The sequence below is a fragment of the Diceros bicornis genome, chromosome 6 (genome assembly GCF_020826845.1).
Source record: "Diceros bicornis minor isolate mBicDic1 chromosome 6, mDicBic1.mat.cur, whole genome shotgun sequence".
In the NCBI taxonomy this organism is placed as follows: Eukaryota; Metazoa; Chordata; class Mammalia; order Perissodactyla; family Rhinocerotidae; genus Diceros; species Diceros bicornis.
In genome coordinates, this window is record NC_080745.1 from 79,486,209 (window position 1) to 79,507,356 (window position 21,148).

The following is a 21,148-nucleotide window of genomic DNA, read 5'->3' on the forward strand; positions in this document are numbered from 1 at the left end:
GTAATCAGCATATATGTCTATAAGAACAAAATCTTAACACTATATAAAGTGTATGAATAAAGCTAGATATAGGATAGCAATATTTTAATATCTTAATGTGTTACTTTTACTCATTATTATGAAACATTTTTAAAATCTAATTGTAGGCTTGCATAATCATGTTTACTTCAACAAATAAAATAAAACAAAAAACCATGCTAATGTCTATAGCTGTGGTACCTCTAAGAGGACTCAAACTTGGGATTTAAAAGCACTGAAATATTCTGGGAAGTGAAGAAAACTGCAGAAGATGAAGAAGCCATTTCTCCCCATTTCCCCTTCCCAGAATTTCCAGCAGCTCTCTCTTCCATACTCCTGTTGAGTGAGGCGACTGGGGTCCCTAAAGGCTGCCCAAATTTCCCTCTGCCAAGTTTCGGTACAGAAAGAGCGTGTTAAATAATAAATGTGAGTTTGAGTGTAACTAATAAAATTGGAATGTTAAAGAGCAGCATGCTTTTGAAAACCAGCCTCCTTGTGAGGGCACTCCCTGTGTAAGTCCACAGGAAATAATTCTGAAGGGAGTGATATTAATTAGTAATATAATTTATCTCCCGGAAGCCCTTTCCTTTGATGGCTGCCGTGGCACAGTTCATAAGCCTCCAAATGAGTCCTCAAAGAAAATGATTCAAACCACAATTTCAGCTTTGTTTTCTGTCCTTAAACAGATAAAAGAGTCAAACTTATTTCAGTATATCTAAATTTTACACATGCATCTGTATGTCGGAGGATTATCAAGTTATAAAAATGTATTTATGAAGAGTTTTCAATGCAATGATAAAACGCTTGTGATGTAATAAGAGGGAAAAGGAGTAGAATCCAAAATTAAATTCATGGTCTCTGGTCTCAGATTTCTTGCTTTCAGATCTCACTCTGCCATATACTAGATAAGCAACCTTGGCAAGATACTTAACTGTTTTGTGCCTCAGTTTCTTCAACTATACTATGAAGGTAATAGCAAAAATCATCTCAAAAGGATGTTTAGTGTTGAGAATAATGCCTGGCCAATACTCAATAAAAAATAATAATAACTATTACTATTACTTATTTACAATATTTTCAAGTTTATAAAGGAAAAATGCAAGGTGAGGAAGATTACCTGGAAGGCAATAACCAAAACGTTATTAATATTTGCTTCTGAATGATGTTTGGGCAATTCTTTTTTACTTCATTACACTTTTCAGTATGTGTCCTTCTATAATAAAGTTTAAGGATTAAGTTTTATGCATACATGGCTTGATGAAAATTAAGGTGGAAATTTGGAATAGGTCAAAATTTATAACCAATTATACTACAGCATTAATAAAATATTAATTAAGTCTATTATACAGGTGATGTGACAGAATTTACATTTACCTTCTTTTACTTAATTCTAAATACATTCTAGCTAGAAATTACTTATTAAAGTTTAGCCAATGTCAATTTAACAGTCAGAAATAAAGTCAAATGTTTGTTATAATCTTAATATTTTGACCTACTAAAACTAATAATATTTTATTTTTTAATTTAAAAAATTCCATGCCAAAGTCCCAAAGGTGCCTTTCATGTTTAAGCTTTAATTAGCAACCACGTTGGTCTCTGACACATATTGCGCAGATATTGAAGTGTTAATATTACTGCAGCTTGATTACAAAAGGCAATGATTAATTTTAAAGCAGACAAAGAAGATATGCCCTGATTACAAAGGAATGATTAAGGCGGAATGTCAGACATTGCACATTTATAGCAGTCTCTGCCATAGGGAAAGGAGAGGACTTTGCAAAAGTTTATATTTAGAATCATGAGTACTTTGTACTTTATAATAGTGAGTGTGCCTTGCAGATGGATCACCCCAACTCCAACTAAGGCCTGAGACCTTTGGGGGCCACACGGCCATAGCAAAACACCTGGACGCAGAATGTGCCCCACGAGACGCCGTAGATTCAGTTCCCGCCAGGCGAGGCCGGCCTGAGGCGCTGGTCCCAGCCTTCGGCCAGGTCTCCTGCGCGCCGTGTTGTTAGCAAGTGCACATTTTGCTGAGAGACAGGGCAGTTGGAAGACTTTCTGTCTGCAAACAGAGGGGACTGAGAGGAAAAGCTGACCACAGAAAGGGCTGCTGCCCAGACCGGCTCTGACGCGAAGGCCCTGGGCCTCCATTTTTATTTGCCGCCAGAACAGGGACGGAAACCCGGCGAGGGCCCGGCCTCGGCCGAGGGAGCTGCGCTCAGCCAGGGGAGAGGCGCAGCGTGAGACCCGGCACGGCTGGACGGAGGGCGCGAGGGAGACGCCGGGTTTGTCCACAGCAACAGAGGCAAGAAGGCTGGGTCTGCAGCCCGGGGCCCTCGGGCCTCACCGCCGCCTGCGTGGCCGTCCTCGGTGTGGGCGCGGGCGGGGAGCCGGCCTGGGAGTCGCCCTGGAATAATCCTTCTTTACTGTGCTTTCCAGGATCCTCGGACTCGGTTATAAAATATTTAAGGGCGAACAAAGGATCGGCGGGAGCCCGGGCCCGAGATGAGTCTGGAGTCGTTGTTTCAGCACATCATCTTCTCCGAGCATCGGGCCGAGGAGGGTCGCCGCCTGATGCGCGGAGGTCGGCGCTGGTCGCTCGCGTGGGCCTGTGGTCGAGCTGGGGGCTTGGAGCAGAGGGAAATCCCGAAGGCAGGGGCAGAGCGGGTAGGGGCCTCTGCTTTCCCCGCCCAGGGAAGGACAGCTGAAAGGTGGCTTCTCACAGACTGCAGAAACGGGGACTTGCGAAAGATTGATGTGTTTAAAGATTTAATTTGTTTTACAGTGAGGTCGGAAATTAACAGATGTCGTGAAAGAATTAAGAAAGCAACAGAGGAGCTGAACGAAGAGAACGTCAAGTTGGAATCTAAGGTATTGACACGTAGAGCATGCTCATTATCACGTGAAAAAGTCTATTTTAACTTGACTTTTTGAGGATGTTTACTGTTTAACTAGTGGTCCTTCAAGTAGGAAGCAGACTACTCTGCTGGTTAGTGTCGTTCCATGTTGTCTGGTAATGTTTCAAGTTCTGAGTCCAGTGACACCTTCGGTTCTAATATGAACTTGTCCTGAAGAAACCAGTGTAAGTAATGAAGAATTCATCGTCCATGTTGTGGGATGCTTGACGTTTTAAAAGAGCACAATGTCATTGGAAAAATAATTGTTCGGTAGGTAGTTGGTGCCGTATATATAAATTTTGAATAATAAATAGTTTAAGAAGTGTGCTTTGTTGATGTAACACCTGAATGTAACTTTCAAAGGTCTCTCTGCCTTTTGTTTTTTAATTCTCTAACGTATTTTGGACATATCTTTCATCCAAAAGTATAATTTTTCCGCTAGCATTTCACTTTTTTCTGCAGCATTTGTCAAGTTCTGTTATTTTATATAGAAGCAAGGGAATCTGATGGCTTCCTGAAGGAGGATTTTGCACTGGTGGGTAGAAGTTTGGAGAGGCAAAGAGAAGTAGTAGACGAAGCACATTTGAGGCAGGGGGAGGATATAAACAGCAGGGAGATATGGCCAGGGCATAGTAGGAGGGAAATCTCCCAAAGCAGAGGGCTGATGTCTGGGAATAGAAGGAAACCATTGCAGGTTTTTGATCAGGGAGTGGTGTGATAAAAGCGGTTTTAGAAAGAGCCCGCTGAGCTCTGGGAGGATGGAGCTAAGAACATCATCCAAATCTGTCACAATGAAGGCCTCGCTATGGGCTGGGGCAGACAGTCATACCAAAATATTTATTCAACTACTGAAGATAAAATAAGCAAGCAGTGTGCAATAGGAAAGCTGTTTGAGGAAGTCTGTTTGCTTAAAACGTCTATTTTAACTTACCACTGTGAGGAATTTCCAGTCTCTTTCTGAATCAAATAATCATAGATTCTTTCTCCACCTGCTGATCTTCTGCTCTTCCTTCCAAGTCTTGCTCAAACATTACCTGGGAAGCCCTCCCTTGGACAGCTTGGAAAAATTTTTTATTATGGCATTCAGCCCATTAGCTTACCATTAAACAACAATAGGCACTTGTGTTTGTATCCCTCGAGCAATATATCTGGAATTTTTTTCTTATGCATATTTTATCCAATGTATCTAATGCCTAGCACATAGTATACATTAGCATTTTAAGTGAATTAATGAGTACTAATAGTGAGATCATAGGGAGAGTGCTGTCTTAAAATAGAATTTGGAACTATTATTCAGTGAGACCTTAGGTCCTGTTTTGCCTGTGAATAGCAGATAAGCTAGCTGCTAACAATAATGCTATAAACTGATGGGATGGGCAAAGCATTAAGAATGTCATGACGTGCCTTTCTTTTTCTTTAAAAAGAATTAAGATAGCTTCAGGATTGGTAACTAGAAGCTAATAGAAGTAAGAGGCAAACATACACAATTAGGTAATGCATAGCTAACCCTTCCTGAGCACTGGTATGCTGGGCCCTGTTCTAAACACTTCACCTGTATTAGCTCCTTTAATCCTGCCAGGGATCCTGTGAGGAGGCACCATCATTAATCCTCCTTTATAGGGGAGGAAACTCAGAGGTTATAAATGACTTGTCCATGGTATATAATTTAAAAAAAAAAACAATTCAACTACCACCGGTGAAAGTAATAATTGAGTAATGACAGCATATTTTATTAAAACAGATTTCTTGAGCTCATCTTAAACCTTTTTCTTCAGGAAATTCACATAAAATAATGTATCTGAAGCTTTTGCATCTAGTTTAGGGCAATATTTTTAAAAGGTCACTGATGTAAGTTTTTGTACAAAATGTATTTTTCCTGGATTCGTGAGGATATTGACCTGACAGATAACAAATGTTAAAAAAAAAAAAAAGAAAAAGATTTACTCTTTGAATATCTTCTTTGGAAAAAAATAGATTTACTCTTTGTAATATTTTCTTTGTTAGTAGTGTATTTTGCTGAAAATGGAAATGTAATTTGTTGATATATACACATACATAAAAAATGTTGATTCAAATATTTATACTAGAGAGAAGACAGAGCAAATCCCTAACGTTGTTTATAAACAATAATTTGCTGCAATCACTAATTAATATAGACTCATAAATGTGCATTGCTTTTTAATCAGCTTATATACATGGGTAATAATACAATTGTATCTTACTAATAAAATTAACATATGAGGTTCACAGTTCATACGATACTAATTTGTAATTGAAATAATTTGATTTGTAATATAGTCAAGATTGTGTGTGTGTGTACAAAGATTTTAAAACTGGAACCACAATTATAATGTAAATGACTAATGAGAAGAGCTGAAGAAGTAATCATAAATTGATGTCTTGTTTCTTTTATTCTTAAACTTAATTATATGTCTGCCAATAACAAGGAATATATTTACTTGAATATTTGACTTGGCATTTATTGACCAATTTATCAAGTGGAAGCAGCATAAGGAGAAACTAGATCATAATTTGAATAGGCTAGTGCTTGAGCTATTTTTATAGTGATAACATTCAGAAAATATTTTGGGCATTTATTTTGGAAGTTGCTAATGGTCAAAAAGTGTATTTAGTAAGTGCAGTATTCATTTTTTTTTCCGTTCCGTAAAACCCAGGTAGCATGTAATTAGAACTTGAATGATAGCATTTGCCTTTCAGGGCTCAATGAGTCCTTTAAAATATATGGTTGCAAAAGTCTCACATTATATAGTATGAGTACTTCGTGAATTGGAGAGCTACAGTATGCCTGGTTAGGTTTGGTAATATGAAAACAGAAAGACGAGAACATACTTTGGATTTGTATTAATGCTTACCAATAAACCTAAAGCTTCTGATAATCAAGGAGGGGTTTTATAGTATTGATGATAGAGAAAATCAAAATTAAGGACTCACAGAACATTTGTAGTGTCTTTTAAGCATCTAAAAGAATATTTTCTGTTTTAAACGGTAGTATATAGTTAAAATTTGGGCATTTAATTTTTATAAACATATTACATAAAACCTAATATAATACCATACTCCCTCAAGAGGAAGTAAATGGAGTCAAGTCTGAGGCTGTTTTGTTTATTTTTGCTTCTCCCAATTTTAATTTATTGCATGAACATCAAAACAATAATAAAATAGTATCTGTGAATTTTTAAAGGAAAATTATATTGAAGTAAGTAACTTAATATGTTTAATGAAGTTATTAATAAGGTTATTTCATCTCTTTGTTCCTCTGCTTTACCAGTTGAGTAGCCTTATGCAAGCAAGGTAATACCTTGAGTTTGCGCAAGTTTCCCTGTAATCGTGTGGGCTACTCATTACTAAAGATTCATGCCAGTCAGGCAGCAGGTTAGGATGAATAATACATGGCCATTGCCTTTGAGGGACTTAGAGTCAAATCAGAGGTATTGCCCCTTCCTTAGAGTGGAGGCTCTGTCAGTTTAGGGTGCTCTTGGTTCAGTTCAAAATGGCTTAAACAATATTGGGAAACTATTGACATATATTTGAAAACCCAACATTTGATTAAGCAGTTATATCGGTTGGAATTGCATCAGGATGCTTATAACAAAAATCTTGCGATGGTGGCTTTACCAAATAAGGGTTTATTTTCTCTCGTGTAACAGGAAGTCTGGAGATGGGCAATCCAGGGCCATTTATTAAAGCTGCTCAATGAAATCCTAAAATAACCCAGCACATTCTGTCTTTCTGTTCCACCATCCTTAGCATGTGGCTTTCATCCTCATGGTCACAGGTACTGCTCCATCCCCAGGCATCATATCTGAGTTCCAACTAGTGAAAACGAAAGGATGAAAACCAAAAGGCTTCTCCTCATGTGACTTTATCACTGTTTTGGTAGTCTCCAAGGACTTAGGCCTGCATCTCAAGGATTAGAATTTTGTCATGTGGTCAACCCTAGAAAATGGATTCTGGGAATATGATTTTTTTCTTTTCAGTTTTGAGCACTTTGCCATAATAATGTGTTCAAACATGTAGTGCTTAACTGTGTGTCAGGCACTGCTCTAAATGCTTTACATATAGTAAGTCATTTAATCCTCACAACAGCCCTGTGAGGTGGGTGCTGTTTGTTAGGAAATTGAGGTAGAGAGAGTTTAAGTAATTTCTCTAGTTAGGAGGAAGTGCAAGGTCGATTCAGACCTAGGAAGGCTGGTTCCAGGGTCCCTCTCATAACCCCTCACACTCTACTGCCTTTTGTGTCTTTTATGTTGCCCAAGTATCTCTAGAACTGGACAGTTGCAGGGCCAAGGAGAGCCAGCAAGCAGTGGAGCACCTGCCTCTCTCTCCTGCTTCAGTCCTCGTCTTTGCTCACATAGACTTTGTCTCAGTTGGATATTTTTAACTGGATATATTACTGCTCTGAACAAAATGGGCATTTTAATTAGTAAAGAAGAATGGTAGAATGGCTTGTTGTCCTTGTGTTCCCCAAATAGTTACTAACAACTCCTGGACTCACATGCTTTCTTGTTCAAAATCAGGGAGAGAAGGAAGTTTCCAGAAGCTTTCTCTGAAAAGCAGGGACATTATCCTTGTCGGAAACCTTCTTCCATCTTATTTCCATGAATTGTGACATATGACTACCCATGAACCAGTAACTGTGGTCAAGGGTAGTAACTTCTCCCAAATTCAATGGGCTCTCTGAGAATGGTGCAGGCTTCCAAAGATAATGAAGTATTTACCAAGGAAAGAAGGAATGCATGTGAGGGAGGCAGCCGCAGTGTCTACAACAAAGGCTTGAGTCCTTAAAACCAGAATGGCAATGTAGAGAGTGCCTGTAGTGGGTTGAAATATTTAAGGTTAATTATTGATTATGTTTATCATTTAATGTGAGTATGATTTATCATATATGACAGAACATAATGCACAGTTTTCCCCTCTAAGTTATCCCTCAGTCAGAAGGAATTGTTTTATGTTGGAGTCCTTAAAAAGTCTTTCATGTTATGAAATGCACTTTAAATTCCTTTATTTTGAACAAGAATTCAATTAATGATAGTTTGGAATGCTTGGAGAAACCACTTGATTGAACTGATAAAAAAGTAGGTAAAGACAGTTAACAGATTTAGTTATTATTTCCTGGGAGTATGACCTCAGAATTCTAAGTGCTGGATGTCATTATAAAAAAGCCACTTAATGATGACCTAAAAAAGGAATTCATAAATCTCTAAAACATAATATTGTGATAAAAAAGCAACCTTTAGAAGGTACATAAGTATGATACCATTTAAAAACATGGAAAACAATAATACGTCTTGTGAGGGATTTATAAATATATGGTGAAAGTATAATGATGTGCATGGGAGTGATAAATAGCACATCAAGATAGTGATTATCTCTGAAGGAGGGGGAAGATAAATGTAATCAGGGAAGGGTATACAGTGCACTTCAGCTGTGCATGTAATGTTTTTTTCCTTAAGCTGGAGTTGGGGACATAGCTGTTATGTTGCTTTAAAAAATAGACATTTTAAAAGTTACAGAGCCATGGCTTTCAGTCTATTCAAAAGGTTGTACAACCATCACGATCTAATTCCAGAACATTTTCATCACCCCAAAAAGAAACCCTATACCCATAACAGTCACGTCTCCATCCCCCTCAAACCCCACAAGCCCTAGGTCACCACTAATCTACTTTCTGTCTCTGGACATTTCATATAAGTGGATTCACACAATATGTGGCCTTTTGTGACTGGCTTCTTTTGCTTAGCATGTGTTTAAGGTTCATCCATGCTGTAGCATGTATCAATACTTCATTCCTTTTTATGGCTGAATAATATTCCATTGTGTGGATATACCACATTTTGTTTATTCATTCATCAGTTGATGGACATTGGATTGTTTCCAGTGTTGCTATGAATATTTGTGTCCAAGGTTTTGTATGAACATGTGTTTTCAGTTGTCTTGGGTATTCCACCTAGGAATGGAATTTCTGGGTCATACAGTAATTCTAGGTTTAACTTTTTGGCAAAATGCCAGACTGTTTTCATAGTGGCAGCATCATTTTACATTCCCATCAGCAATGTATGAGGGTTCCAATTTCTCTATATTTTTACCAACACTTGTTATTGTTATTTTCTGGTTTTTTATTTGTTTATTTTGTTTTTGTTTTATAGCCATCTTAGTGGGTGTGAGGTGGTATCTCATTTTGGTTTATATTTCTGGTTCCCTAATGACATTAATGTTCAACATCTTTTCAAGTGCTTTTTGGTCATTTGACACATCTGTTCCTAACATGAGCTGCTTGATTAATGGTCATGTACATGGTTACAATTCTTCTGTGGGGGGGCCTGGTCTCTGAGAAGTAGCAATCTCTCTTCATATTGATAGAACTGAAATGATTACATTTCTAAATGAAGTGTAAAACTGTACATGTAGCATTCATTGAACTCCTTTTTCTCAACTTTGCTTTCATGATCTTAAGAAAATCTGAAGAATATTTCATGGTAATAGCAGTTTAGAGCAAACTCTATAACAATATGCTGGATAGCCTTTCTGTTCGCAAGTGCTTATAAATCACAAAAGTTGTGCCTTTCCTGGCTTAAATCCACAAAGTGGAAAATCTAATGCACTGTTTCTAATTGTAAAATCTACCAGTGTACCTCTGTTTCTCTCTTTCTTTCTTTCTTTTTTAAAGAGCTACTTTAAATAAATTGTTTAGCCTGAAATGTTAGAAATGTTTTGAACACAAAAAAATGCTTCCTTTCCCAGGAGTGAGAAAATGATCCTCATGTAAAGAATAGTAACTTTGTGGCTCAGTATGCAGAAAGCATTACATTAAAATTTAGTATGCTAACCTTGTAAGACTATAACAGCACAAAAGAATGCCTCTTAAAAAGTTTACCTTTTGATTTGTGATTTTTTGGAAATCAATTAACTATGTTCCTCACTTCTAAATACTCTTCAATCACACATTGAATAATTATTCATTCAACAAACATTCGTTGAGCAACTTCTAAATCACATGAATAATTGGCAAATAAATTATATAACAACTTTCTGCGTTGATTAGAGGGTTGACATCAAGCAACTTCAGCTATATAAATCTAACTGTAAAGTCAAAATTCTTGATGTTCTCATTTAAAAAAAAATTTGTAATTACTTTTAATTTTCTCTGTAATTCTATAAAGAAACCCTTATCACATTTGTCACGAATAATTACTTAAAAGTAATTGACAGGAAATAGACAGAAGAGGTCACTGAATGTCCTTTGAATGTAGCACTGGGCATTTTCTAGTAGCCCACCTGCCTGGGGATAATCTGATTTTCTAAGGGTGTGTACCTTTTTAATGGGTTCTTTTGTTTTTAATTATACCAACTATTCTTCAACCTCAGGGCCTTTGCACTTGCTGTTTTCGCTGCCTGAAATGCTTCTTCCATCAGCTATTAGTGTTTTATGCACACTCACTTCCTTTAGGTCTCTCCCAGTAGGATAGCCAACCATTCTACCGGAATGTGAGACTTTCAGTTTTAACTTCAGGACAGTCCCATGTGGTTCTTGATGGTTGGTTACCTTAGGTCTCTGCTCAGTTGCCACTTTAGAGCTGTGGTTCTCAAACTGTGATCTGCAGATCCATAGGAGTCCCCAAGACTCTTTCAGGAGGTCTGTGAGGTCAAACTAAATTCTTCATAATACAAAGGTATTGTTTGCCATTTTCGCTGTGCTGATGTGCACATTGATGGTGCAAAGGCAATGGTGAGTAAAACTATTGGCACCTTACCACAAATCAAGGCAGTGACACCAAACTGTACTAGTAGTCGTGGTATTCTGCTGCTGCCATGAACTCACAGTCAAGAAACAAAACTCACCACTTGCATGGTATGCCCCAGTTTAAAGTATAAAAAATATTGCTTGTTTTGAAGCTGACCATTGTGTATATGTGTTGTTAATATTGTGTGTGATGAAATGGAAAGTTCACATAAAGGACTTCTGTATTCCAGGATGCAGTGATTGTCTCAAAGGAGAGCACTTGTGTGATTGTTTGAGTTGCGGTATGAATTAGCTATTCTTTTTCTGAAACACAATTTTTACTTGAGTAATTAACAGTAAAACTGTAGTTATTTAAACTTGAGTATTTGGCAAAATTTTTTCAAAATTTAATAAAGTGGCCCTGACATTTGAAGGCAAACAACTGATAATATTGATACTATTCAACCTTTCAAACAAAAATTAGAATTTTGGAAGACTCAGATCTGTCAGCATAAGCTTGACAGTTTCCCAGTACTTAAAGATTTTTCTGATGAAGTTTGTTGGCATTATTAATGAATGTTATTTTTAATGTTGTATTATGAAATGTATCAACTTTTAGAGAATCTGAATAATTCAGTGAAACAATATTTTCCAAATGACCAGCGTGTAATGTTACAAAACCGTGCGTGGATAAAAGATCCACTCAAAGCTCAAGGTAGACCCATGGATTTTATTGTAGCAGAGGATGGAAAGTTCATTGAAATGGTTTCAGGTTCCACATTGCAACTAACCTTTAAGGAACTTCCTACCACTTGTTGAGTTTGGATATGGTATCAAAGAAGAAGACACACAATCATTTGCAAAGGATATTAAAATACCCCTCCCATTTCCAACTACATATCTGTGTGAGGCCAGATTTTCTTCATATACCAAAAATGTTTTCTTCAACCAAAAAACATATTGCAAAAGGTTGAATAATGAAGCAGATATGAGAATCCAGCTCTCTTCCATTACGCTAGACATTAAAGAGATTTGCAAAAAATATAAATGCAACTCCTCTTACTATTATTTTTTTGTTTTGGAAAATACTATTTTTTCATAAAAAGTATATTTATTTTAACATGGAATAGGTTTGTTTTTGTTATTCTTAAGTGAATTAAATGTTTTTTAAATTTCTCAGTTTTAATAGCTATAACTCACAAAAACAATCAAACAAAAAAGTTCTGAATAATTTATGACTTATAAAATGTTAAAGACCAAAAAGTCTGAGAATGGCTGCCGTAGCAGACCCTCCCTGACCTTCGTATATAACATAGCATCACCTCATCCCATCTCTAGCTCTTTTATTCTGCTTTATTTTTCTTTGAGGCACTTATCACCTCTTGATGTATTTTATGTTGATGTGTTTATTATTTGTCGCCCCTCAGTGAAATGTGAGCTCCACAAGGAATACATCTATTTTGTTCACTAGGGTTATTCCCAGTATCCAGAACAGTGCCTGAATCAGTGGGTGTTAAATGTTATTGAATGAATAAATTAATTTGACATTTTTCTCATAGAATTTTCTGTTTTCTGTTTTCCTCTTCTGTGAGTTCTGCTTGTTTCATCTGATGGCTTTCTTACATAGTGGTATATTTTCTTACGAGTTCTAAAATTTTTTATTGTGAACTTACCTTTAGCAGGGCTTATCTTTTCTAGGAGTACTACATATTCCTTAGTAAAAAAGTTTCACCCCTGCTGCCAGGTCCTTGCAGATTTCACCTCTTCAGGACCAGTTTTTATGTTAATTTCTGAGCTCAGAATTTCTGCACTACGTGGATAAGAGATATTTGAATCTCGCATTCATGGACAGTTCAAGCTTGGGGTTGGAGTTTCTCGGGTATGACTCCTTTTCCACTCATGGCTCAATGGAGGCAGCTCACTTACATGGTGCATCTTTGAGCCGATGGATGGAGGTTTGTTACTTCACTTGCGGAGCTGACGTAGACACTTCTTGGTTCCTGCCTTTATCCAGTGAGCCCGGTTCCAGCTCCCTTTGGTCTTGACTTTTGGTCTTATGTGGGCATTTAGAGCCCTAGCCCCTGATGCCTGTACCAGTCTCAGATACCCCGAATTCTAGTACACCATTCTTACCCTGAGTTACCTCTTTGTTTCTGGCACAATGATTTCTCTCTCTTGTTTTGGCTTAGCTATGTAAATGATACATGTTTTAAACACAGTCATATTTTATCCAGCATTTCTCTATATTTGAGTAGAAAATGGGTCCTTCTCACATTTGCTTAGACTGCCATATTAACGAGAATTCTTCACTTTAAAATTCCTTAATGCCTCAACTTCCTCATTCTTAGGTTCTTATTTTTGATTTATCTTTTCATGAGTCTGTGTAATTGTTCAGGTAATTTTTTGGGAAGAATATGTACATGATGGACTTTCAAAGCCACTAACATCTTAAATTTCTTTCTATTGTTTTCACACTTGAATGAAAACTTGTCTGTATATAGAATTCTTGACTCAAACATGTTTTTAGAAGTTTTGTAGATCTAGCCCTATTGTCTTCTGAAATTTATTAATGCAGAAGAGAAGTATTGAAGTCAGCCTGATTTTTAAAAATCCTTTTTAGGTAATCTGTTTTGTTTCATTTTTCTTCCCTGGTTGCTTGTAGAAATTGTTTTTTTATCCTTATAATTCCATATTTGTGCACAGGTCTATCTATTAATTTTGTTTAGAACATGGGTGAGCTTCCCATTTTAGCCTCAACTGTTATCTTCTGGTTTCTTTTTCGAGTACCCCTATTTCTTAAAGCTTAGATCTTCGTTCTCTGTTCTCTGAATCTATTGTCTTCTGTTATTTGCTAGTTCTCAGCAGCCTTGGAGAACTCTTTATACTTTACATCACTGACTCCATCTTTTGCAGTGTTAGTTCTGCTATTCAATACTCTCTGCTGTGTTGCCTTCTTACTTTTTTACATTTCTTGAATTTTCTGTCTGTCTTTTTATCTCAGCTTGTATTTTTATCTCACCCTTATGTTCTTACTTGCTCTTGTGTTTTTGTGGACATCTTTGCATCTGCTTGAGGACATCAAGTAATTGATTAATAAAACTTTTCTCTTTGCACCCTATAGTAATATGTTATAGAGATACACAGTACTCTTTCTCTGTAATCTTTTGGGTAATTCTCTTTTTCTCTTCTGTTACAGTAACTTTTTGGTAGGGTTTATGCTGTTTTTCTGTGTGAACTGTTCAGACTAACAGTTTGCCAACAGATACAATATATAAACTGTTCTTTGTTCCATTCCTGTTTTCTTGACTTCTTGAAGAATGAACTGTCTTCTTAAAGTGAAAGCTGCTGGTTGACAAGTTGATGTGAATATCCCCAACCCAATTTCTAGTATTCTTGTAGTATTCTTGACTGAGGTATGATCTTTTCTTGCTCATGTGCCAGATTTTCTTATTATGAGGAGGAAAATGTATGTTTTAAAGAATCTGACATTTTACAGTTCTTCCATTAAAAGCAGTACATGAAAAATCGCTACTCTCAGCATTCCATTGTTTTATGTCCTGACAGAATAGGAAGATGCAGTGATAGGTAAAATAAGGTACTGCCTGCTGAATTGTCAAATAGCATAGAAGTCACCTTATTTCAAAGCATCTCCCCAGCAAGTGTCTTTCAGATTAAGAAGTATCATTACAAAATGTTCTTGGCTTATCAGTATTTGTGCTTTACTGCTCTTTCCCTAATCAGATTAATATCTAGCTGAATCAGCAGTTCTCAGGGAATGGGAGTTTTATTTGAGGAAAAGGGGAAGAGTAATTTTGGAGTATGAGGGTTATTTTGAGAAGGGTAGATTTAAGTCGGCTATAGACCAATGGATTCAGGAGAGATGAATGGAAGACGTCAAAGGCAAACTGGCTGCTTAGAGCTGTGTGTGATCTCGATGCTGCTGGAAAGAATTTCTCATATAGCCTTTGGTGCTTATGTGATCTTATGAATTGTTATTACCTGAATTAATATTTTAAGATAAGTTGAAAGGCTGCCTACCTCAGCTTCTTTGATTCAGACTAGTTCACATGGCTTTAAATATAGTCCAGTTTCTCCTGGTTAAAATTCTAATCAATTCCTCCCAAGAGAAGATAGAAAAGAGGAAGGAATGGGAGATATGTGGCCACCACAGTAGGAAAATAGATCAGATTGTTACTCTAAAGTGGTCTTTTTCTCTGTAGTATGAGCTCCTGCTCCTCTCCATCTTTATTAGGAGCACTTGCTTATGTTCCTACTGGAAGAGTGGGTTATATTCTCAGGAAATTCTGAGGGCCTTTTACCATTATATGTGGTGAACATTCAGTATACTTTTTTTTTTTTGCAGAGTTGAACTAGCTTTATTGTTTTAACTCTTCGTAAAAGTAATACACGTTTATCGCTAAATATTCCGAAAATAGAGATAGGCAAAAAGCAGAGTGAAGGCACTCATAGTTTCACTGTACAGTTAATATTTTCGTAGGTTTTTTTTCAGAATTGTTTAAGTGCATGTATTTTTTCTTAAATGATTTGCTTTTTTCCATTTATTATATCCTGGATATCTCAGTAAAGGTATATCTAAATAAGCAATTTTTGGTGATTGAATAGTATTCCATTAAATATAAGCTATACTATATTTTAGCTAATTTCCTATTGATAAATATTTACTATTACTATGTAACGTCACTGTGATGACAATCTTGTACATAATCTTTGTGCACTTATTTTTTAGGATAAAATCCTAGAAATCAAATTGCTTTCAATCAGTGGGTAAAAGTGCCTATCCATTTTCGCCTGGGTAAATGTCAAATGTTCCTCATTGATTAGAAGCACCTTCTATATGATATAGTAATGTGTGTGTGTGTGTGTATATATATATATATATATATATATATATATATGTTTGTGTCTGTTTCTAGATATTTTGTACTATTGTATTAATCTGTTTATTTTGGCACCAGTATCATACTTAGTAAATTACATTAGCTTTAAAATATCTTTAACTCTCTGGAAGGACAATCTCTTTTTCATAATTTTCCTGATTCTTTTCAGTTTTTGTTTGTTTGTTCTTCTAGATAAATTTGAGAATGATTTTGTCAAATTCCAAAAAAAAAAATTAGTGGGGTTTTAATTAAGATTATACTAAATTCATGTGGTAATTTGGGAAGGGCTGATGTATTTACAACTCTGACTTCACATTCAAGAACACAGCATGTCTTTCTATTTATTTGTATCTTCTTTTATGTTCCTCAGTACAGGTTTTTTCATATAGCTCTCAGATATTTCTTTTTAAGTTTATTTGTGTTTTCTTTGTTTTGTTTTTGCTGTTATGAATGGGATTTTTTCCATGCTTTTTTCTATTTATTGTTGGTAACTAGAAAAGATACTTAGTTTTTGGTATTTATTTGTTACTAGCCTCTTTACTGAACTCTTTTTTATTTCTAACAGTTTCTCGATAGATTTTCTTTGATTTATTAGGCATATAATAATGGCGTTTGCCTAAACAAATAAAAGAGAGAATTGTGTGTTAGCTTTTTTGGTAATTACATCTCTTATTCTTTTTTCTTACCACATTGCATTAACAAGAACTTCCAGAACAAACTTAAATAGCAGTGGTCTTATCAGGCATCCTGATAACTCTCAATGAAAAGGTGAGAGATGAGCAAAGTCTTGACTGAGGTGAAGGAACAAACCAGGAAGAATCTGGGGAAAGAGATTTCCAGGCAGACAACAGCCAGTGCAAAGGCCTTGAGGAGTAACAAGGAATAAGAAGGAGGCCAGTGTGCGTGGAGAGGAGTGATTAAGGAGGAGACCGGTAGCAGATAAGGTCAGAGAGGGAATAAGGAGTGCAGATCCTGTAAAGCCTTAAGGCTGTTGTAAGGACTAATATTTCCTAATATTGAACCTTCCTTGCTTACTGTATTAGGATTACAGTGTGATAGTGAGTTATTCTTTAAGCATTGCACCTGTGGTTAAGAAATGTATTTATTTAAAATAGATTTACTTTTTAAAAAAATATTAATATCTGTTATTGATACATATTCACTAATGTACTCATGTTTAAAATGTCTTTTATCATAGTCGTAATAAACACATTCTTTCCCCATAATCTTATGAATGTGAAATCTTCTACATAACTCTCTTTATGTTTTCTTGTGTAAAGATGCCTATTATTACTATTGGAAAGAGTATTTAATCAGCAATATATCAGTTTCTAGAGGCTGAGATTATTTTGAACAACAGCAACCATAACAAAGAGTAGCTTTGCTTACTTGGACCCAAACGTTAATTTAAAATCCTCAATCATTTTCAATTTTCAAGTTTTTCTGATAGAAAAATACCTAAAGGCACCCAGGCAGCAAGAATAGTGGAGTCACAAATCATGGCTATGCTGAAACTGACCTAGTTGAGCAGATAAGTCAGCTCACTGGGAAAACTGTAAGCTCCTTTGAAAAATCAAATATCCCAAGAGGAATAAAATAAGTAAAGGGAAAAAAAAAACTTTATTGCTAAGAGAAGCAGAATTACTAGAGTGTTGGCACTGCTATAAATTAAAATTTTCCAAAACAACAATATTTTCTGACAAAGCTTGGCTATTTGATTCTAGAATGTAACTTTAAGGCTGCATGCAAATATTTTTCTCTTCATTTGTAGTCAGAGGAAAGAGAGAGATGAGAAAGAGAAATTTGTTGTTACTACTGCTAGGAGACTTCCACCCTTTACTTATTGTTTGTAGCCCCATAGGATCCCTGGGTAACTCAGGAGATAGAGGCAGTAGTGTCAAAAATATTTGTCACAATTTTATCTTTCTTCTGGTATCTCCCAATTCTGATCCCCACTCGTGACTTTTGCAACAAAGGGGGCTAAGAGAGGTTTCTGATGATAATTTATTCTGTCAAATGACCTCATCCTGTGATCCTATCAATATGTTCTGCGTTATATTTGGAATATTTACCTAAATTTTACACATCAGTAGGTCTGGTTTTCAAACACAAGAATGTGAAAAATAATTTAAGAAATTAGTTGTGATAACAGAAAGAACAAAAGGAACAATGAGAAATACATTCAGCAAATAGGTGGCCACAAGAAGCTATTTTAGTTCCTAAGAGTTAATAATTTATACTTGGTAGAGAGGAACTGGGCAGATCCAAAAGTTTTTGTCCCTTTAGTTCCATTAAAATATGAAGGCTCTCTATTAGTAATATTAGACCCCGTGTCGTTTCTGCAGCCCTAACTTACTGCTGTCTTCAACATGTGAAGCAGCATATTGTAGGCATCTGTTCTTTCTTGACCTTCCTGACTTGAGCTTTCCCAAATTCCTGCCCCTTTCTCTATTATGCCAGTTTCCCCTACTTGCCAATTCCTTTTTGTATGAAATGTTTTTTTCACAGATCCTAAGTAAATTTAAAAATTGTTACTGTAATTTTTCTGTAGTTATTGACCCTTTGGGATTTTTTAAATTGATTAAAAGAGCAAAGCGTGGAAGAAAAAATAAAGGCAAGAGTGTAAGATAGGAAGTGGGACTGAAGAGGAGAAGTAGATTAATAATAAAAGCGAAGCAAAAAAGACGTCAAAGTGGATAATTCACATAAGATTATAGGAGAAGAGGAAAATTATAGATCTTTGAACAACTATCTCCTTTTCAGTTTTGGGTATATAGGTTTCATTTTTCAGGTTATGGTAAAATAGTTCAGTTCAATGCTGGTATATCTAATAGCTTCCTTTAACATTGTTATTTCCCAGTTTAAGAAAGAAGAGCTCAGTGGTAATTTTAGGTCTTGGTTAGTGATAGCTGGAACAGAACACCTTAATTTCTGAGTCCTTAACGTAAGACTTTTCTGAACTTGAATAATAAATTTGCATAAGTCTCATTTAAAAATTCCTCAGTTTGATAAGTAATGATTTCTCCATTTTTGGGTATCAACATAGGTCTTTTTCAACAGATCACTGGCAGAAACAGAATCAGAATTGAGGAATTTTGATTCTGAAATGCATAATACGTGAAATACCTTATTGGGTTAAACCAAAATTTATCCAGCCCAGTATTTCATCTCAAAGCATGTTCGCGGATGTTCATGGTTACTGTCCATAACAGCAACTCTGAGAGTTAGGCACAGACTGCAAGCAGCCTTCTCTCAGTTAGCTCTGATGGACCCCGTATTCGATAATTTTTCTGTTTCTTAAACTTATATGCTTTCAGTTTATATTATTATCAGAGACTGAGTCCCCTTTTAGTTTAAGAAGTATCTCTTTATTATTTTGAAATAGTTTTAATATTTCCATGTTAACATCATGATTTAGAAGAAAGGAAGTCAGAAGACTTGGATTTTAGTCCTGGGTATGCCCCCTAATTAGTTATATAACCTTTGTTAGGGTATTTAACTTCTCTGGAACTCATTTTATTCTCACTTATATGACAAATACTAAATAGTTCTCAAGTATTTTCTTATTCTAAATAAATGTGATAGAATTCTTGATCATACTCTTTTTTTGCCACTGTTATCAATTTCTGTATGATTTTATAGATCTGGCCATATGTTTTCTCATTTCTGTCTTCTCAGGCAGTAAAATACTAACTGCCTTGTTCTCCCTTCTCCCAATTTTAAAGGTGCTTTCTGATTTCCTTTGGTCATGTAAATTGCACCTTTCTAATATTCCTCTGTTGATGTCTTTCTTAAGTTAGAGTTGGTGAGAATAGCACTAAGTACTGAAGATGTGGGCAGATGTGCTATGATATTTTATAAATGTAAGATCATATTTTCTGTTTCATTGTGGCTACTTTTTTTTAATGCCAATATTTCTAGAACATTTTAACCCTATTATTTCAAAATGTCTTTTAGGCCAACTCTTTGCCTCTGGACTAGACTATTCCTAAGCTTTTTACTATTCAGTATCATCTGAGACAGATTTCACAACCTGTCTCTCACCTTGAGGAAGTTCTTATAGCTAACATAAATCTTGCTTTCTGCAATTTAAGTTGAATTTAGTTCCTTTTTCTTTTCTCTGTGGAGAAGGGAACAGCCCCAAACTAGAAATGATGCTTTCTTATGAGGGCCATACTGAATATAGTGGAAAGATTATTTCCAGTCTGGCATCATTTTTAGCTTTTATATATCAAAGCTTCCTGACTTTCATTTCAATATTCATGGTCTTAGGAGATGCTATTCTTTATGACCCAAATGAAATAACAGTTACATATCTAATATTAATGTTTATTATATTTTTTGCTAGTCAGAACCAAATGAGGTACTAAAATAAAAAATGAGTTCTGAAAACCCATTTGTGGACTTTAGCAGATTTATGTTATATTTACTATAACTACAGTCATGGAACTGTAGTTATAAAATGAGATTTTACTGTGAATTTTATTTTGCATTTTAAAGATTAATACAGAAAACCTTTTATACTATATATATCTGCTCTATTAACTAAGTCATCCTAAAATGTCTAATTTGTTTCATTCTGATATTTGTTTTTTCACTTTAAAGGTTCAGGAGTTTTCTGAAAAATCCTTCTTCTTACAGCTTTTGAAAACTCATGAAAATGCCTTAGAAAGACAGTGCAGTGAAATTACAAACCAAAGGATTATGCTTCTCCAAACATTTGTAAGTCTCCAGTCACTTAGAAAAATCTATTTCAGTAACTGTTTCAAAAAGTATTTAAATATACTTAGGTGTACTTTCAGAAAATTATCCATATGCATATTGGCAGGTAGTGCTGTTCAGCTATGGAAAAGTATTAAGTGCTATTTAAAACCAGTTGGTAAGGTAATATAGTTTGAAAGAATTCTATTGGCAGGGATGCAATATAGAAATTATTTGCAATGGTAATAAGCATGAAAGAAACAGTGAAACTGATTTGCATTGCTCAGGCTTTGAGACCTTGGTTTTAATGGTTTTGAAAGGCAGAGAGGTACATACTTAGGCATATTTATGGATGTGGATGAAAAGATAGATTTTGTTTATCTTTTTATCGTAAGTCAGAGCCAACAGCCTCAGTAGTTTTAAATAATAGGGCAGCTTAGCAATATGACTTGTAGTTAACTGACATTTCAAAGAAAATATATTTTAAAATATTAAAAATATATATCTAAAATTAGAATCAACAGAATCAACCACCAGTGGTTATAAATGACATTGCCAGTTTATGAATGTTGCTCATAATTAGTTGACATTCCTTAGAAAAATACAGTAATGTTTAGGTTCTAGCATTGTCAAAAAGTTTAGTTTCTATCATTGTCCGCAGTTTTTGGAAATTCTTATTTCTACTCTATGTTGATATTTTGTAAAATGTAAACTGTTATTTAGAACTGAATTTGAAATGAATATATAATTTTAACTTCATTGTCTGCATTTTAAAAGGTTTCTTTGGCTTTCCTTGTTTGTTTGTTTGTTTGTTTTTTTCTATAAGGCAGTAATTCCTTTGAGTGCAGGTTTTCATTTTCAAGTTTGGTCATTTAATTATTTTATCACTC

General features: G+C 35.4%; 1 protein-coding gene across 1 annotated transcript in view; it reads left to right on the forward strand.

The window, feature by feature from the left end:
* The first annotated feature begins 1,986 nt into the window (after window positions 1-1,986).
* CCDC172 (coiled-coil domain containing 172) overlaps window positions 1,987-21,148 on the forward strand; it is a 54,261-nt gene continuing 35,099 nt past the window's right edge. The window contains exons 1-4 of the mRNA XM_058544078.1: window positions 1,987-2,306; window positions 2,461-2,605; window positions 2,807-2,892; window positions 20,163-20,279. Coding sequence (XP_058400061.1) covers window positions 2,527-2,605; window positions 2,807-2,892; window positions 20,163-20,279 — 282 coding nt within the window. The 5' untranslated portion in view covers window positions 1,987-2,306; window positions 2,461-2,526. The remainder of the gene's footprint in view (window positions 2,307-2,460; window positions 2,606-2,806; window positions 2,893-20,162; window positions 20,280-21,148) is intronic.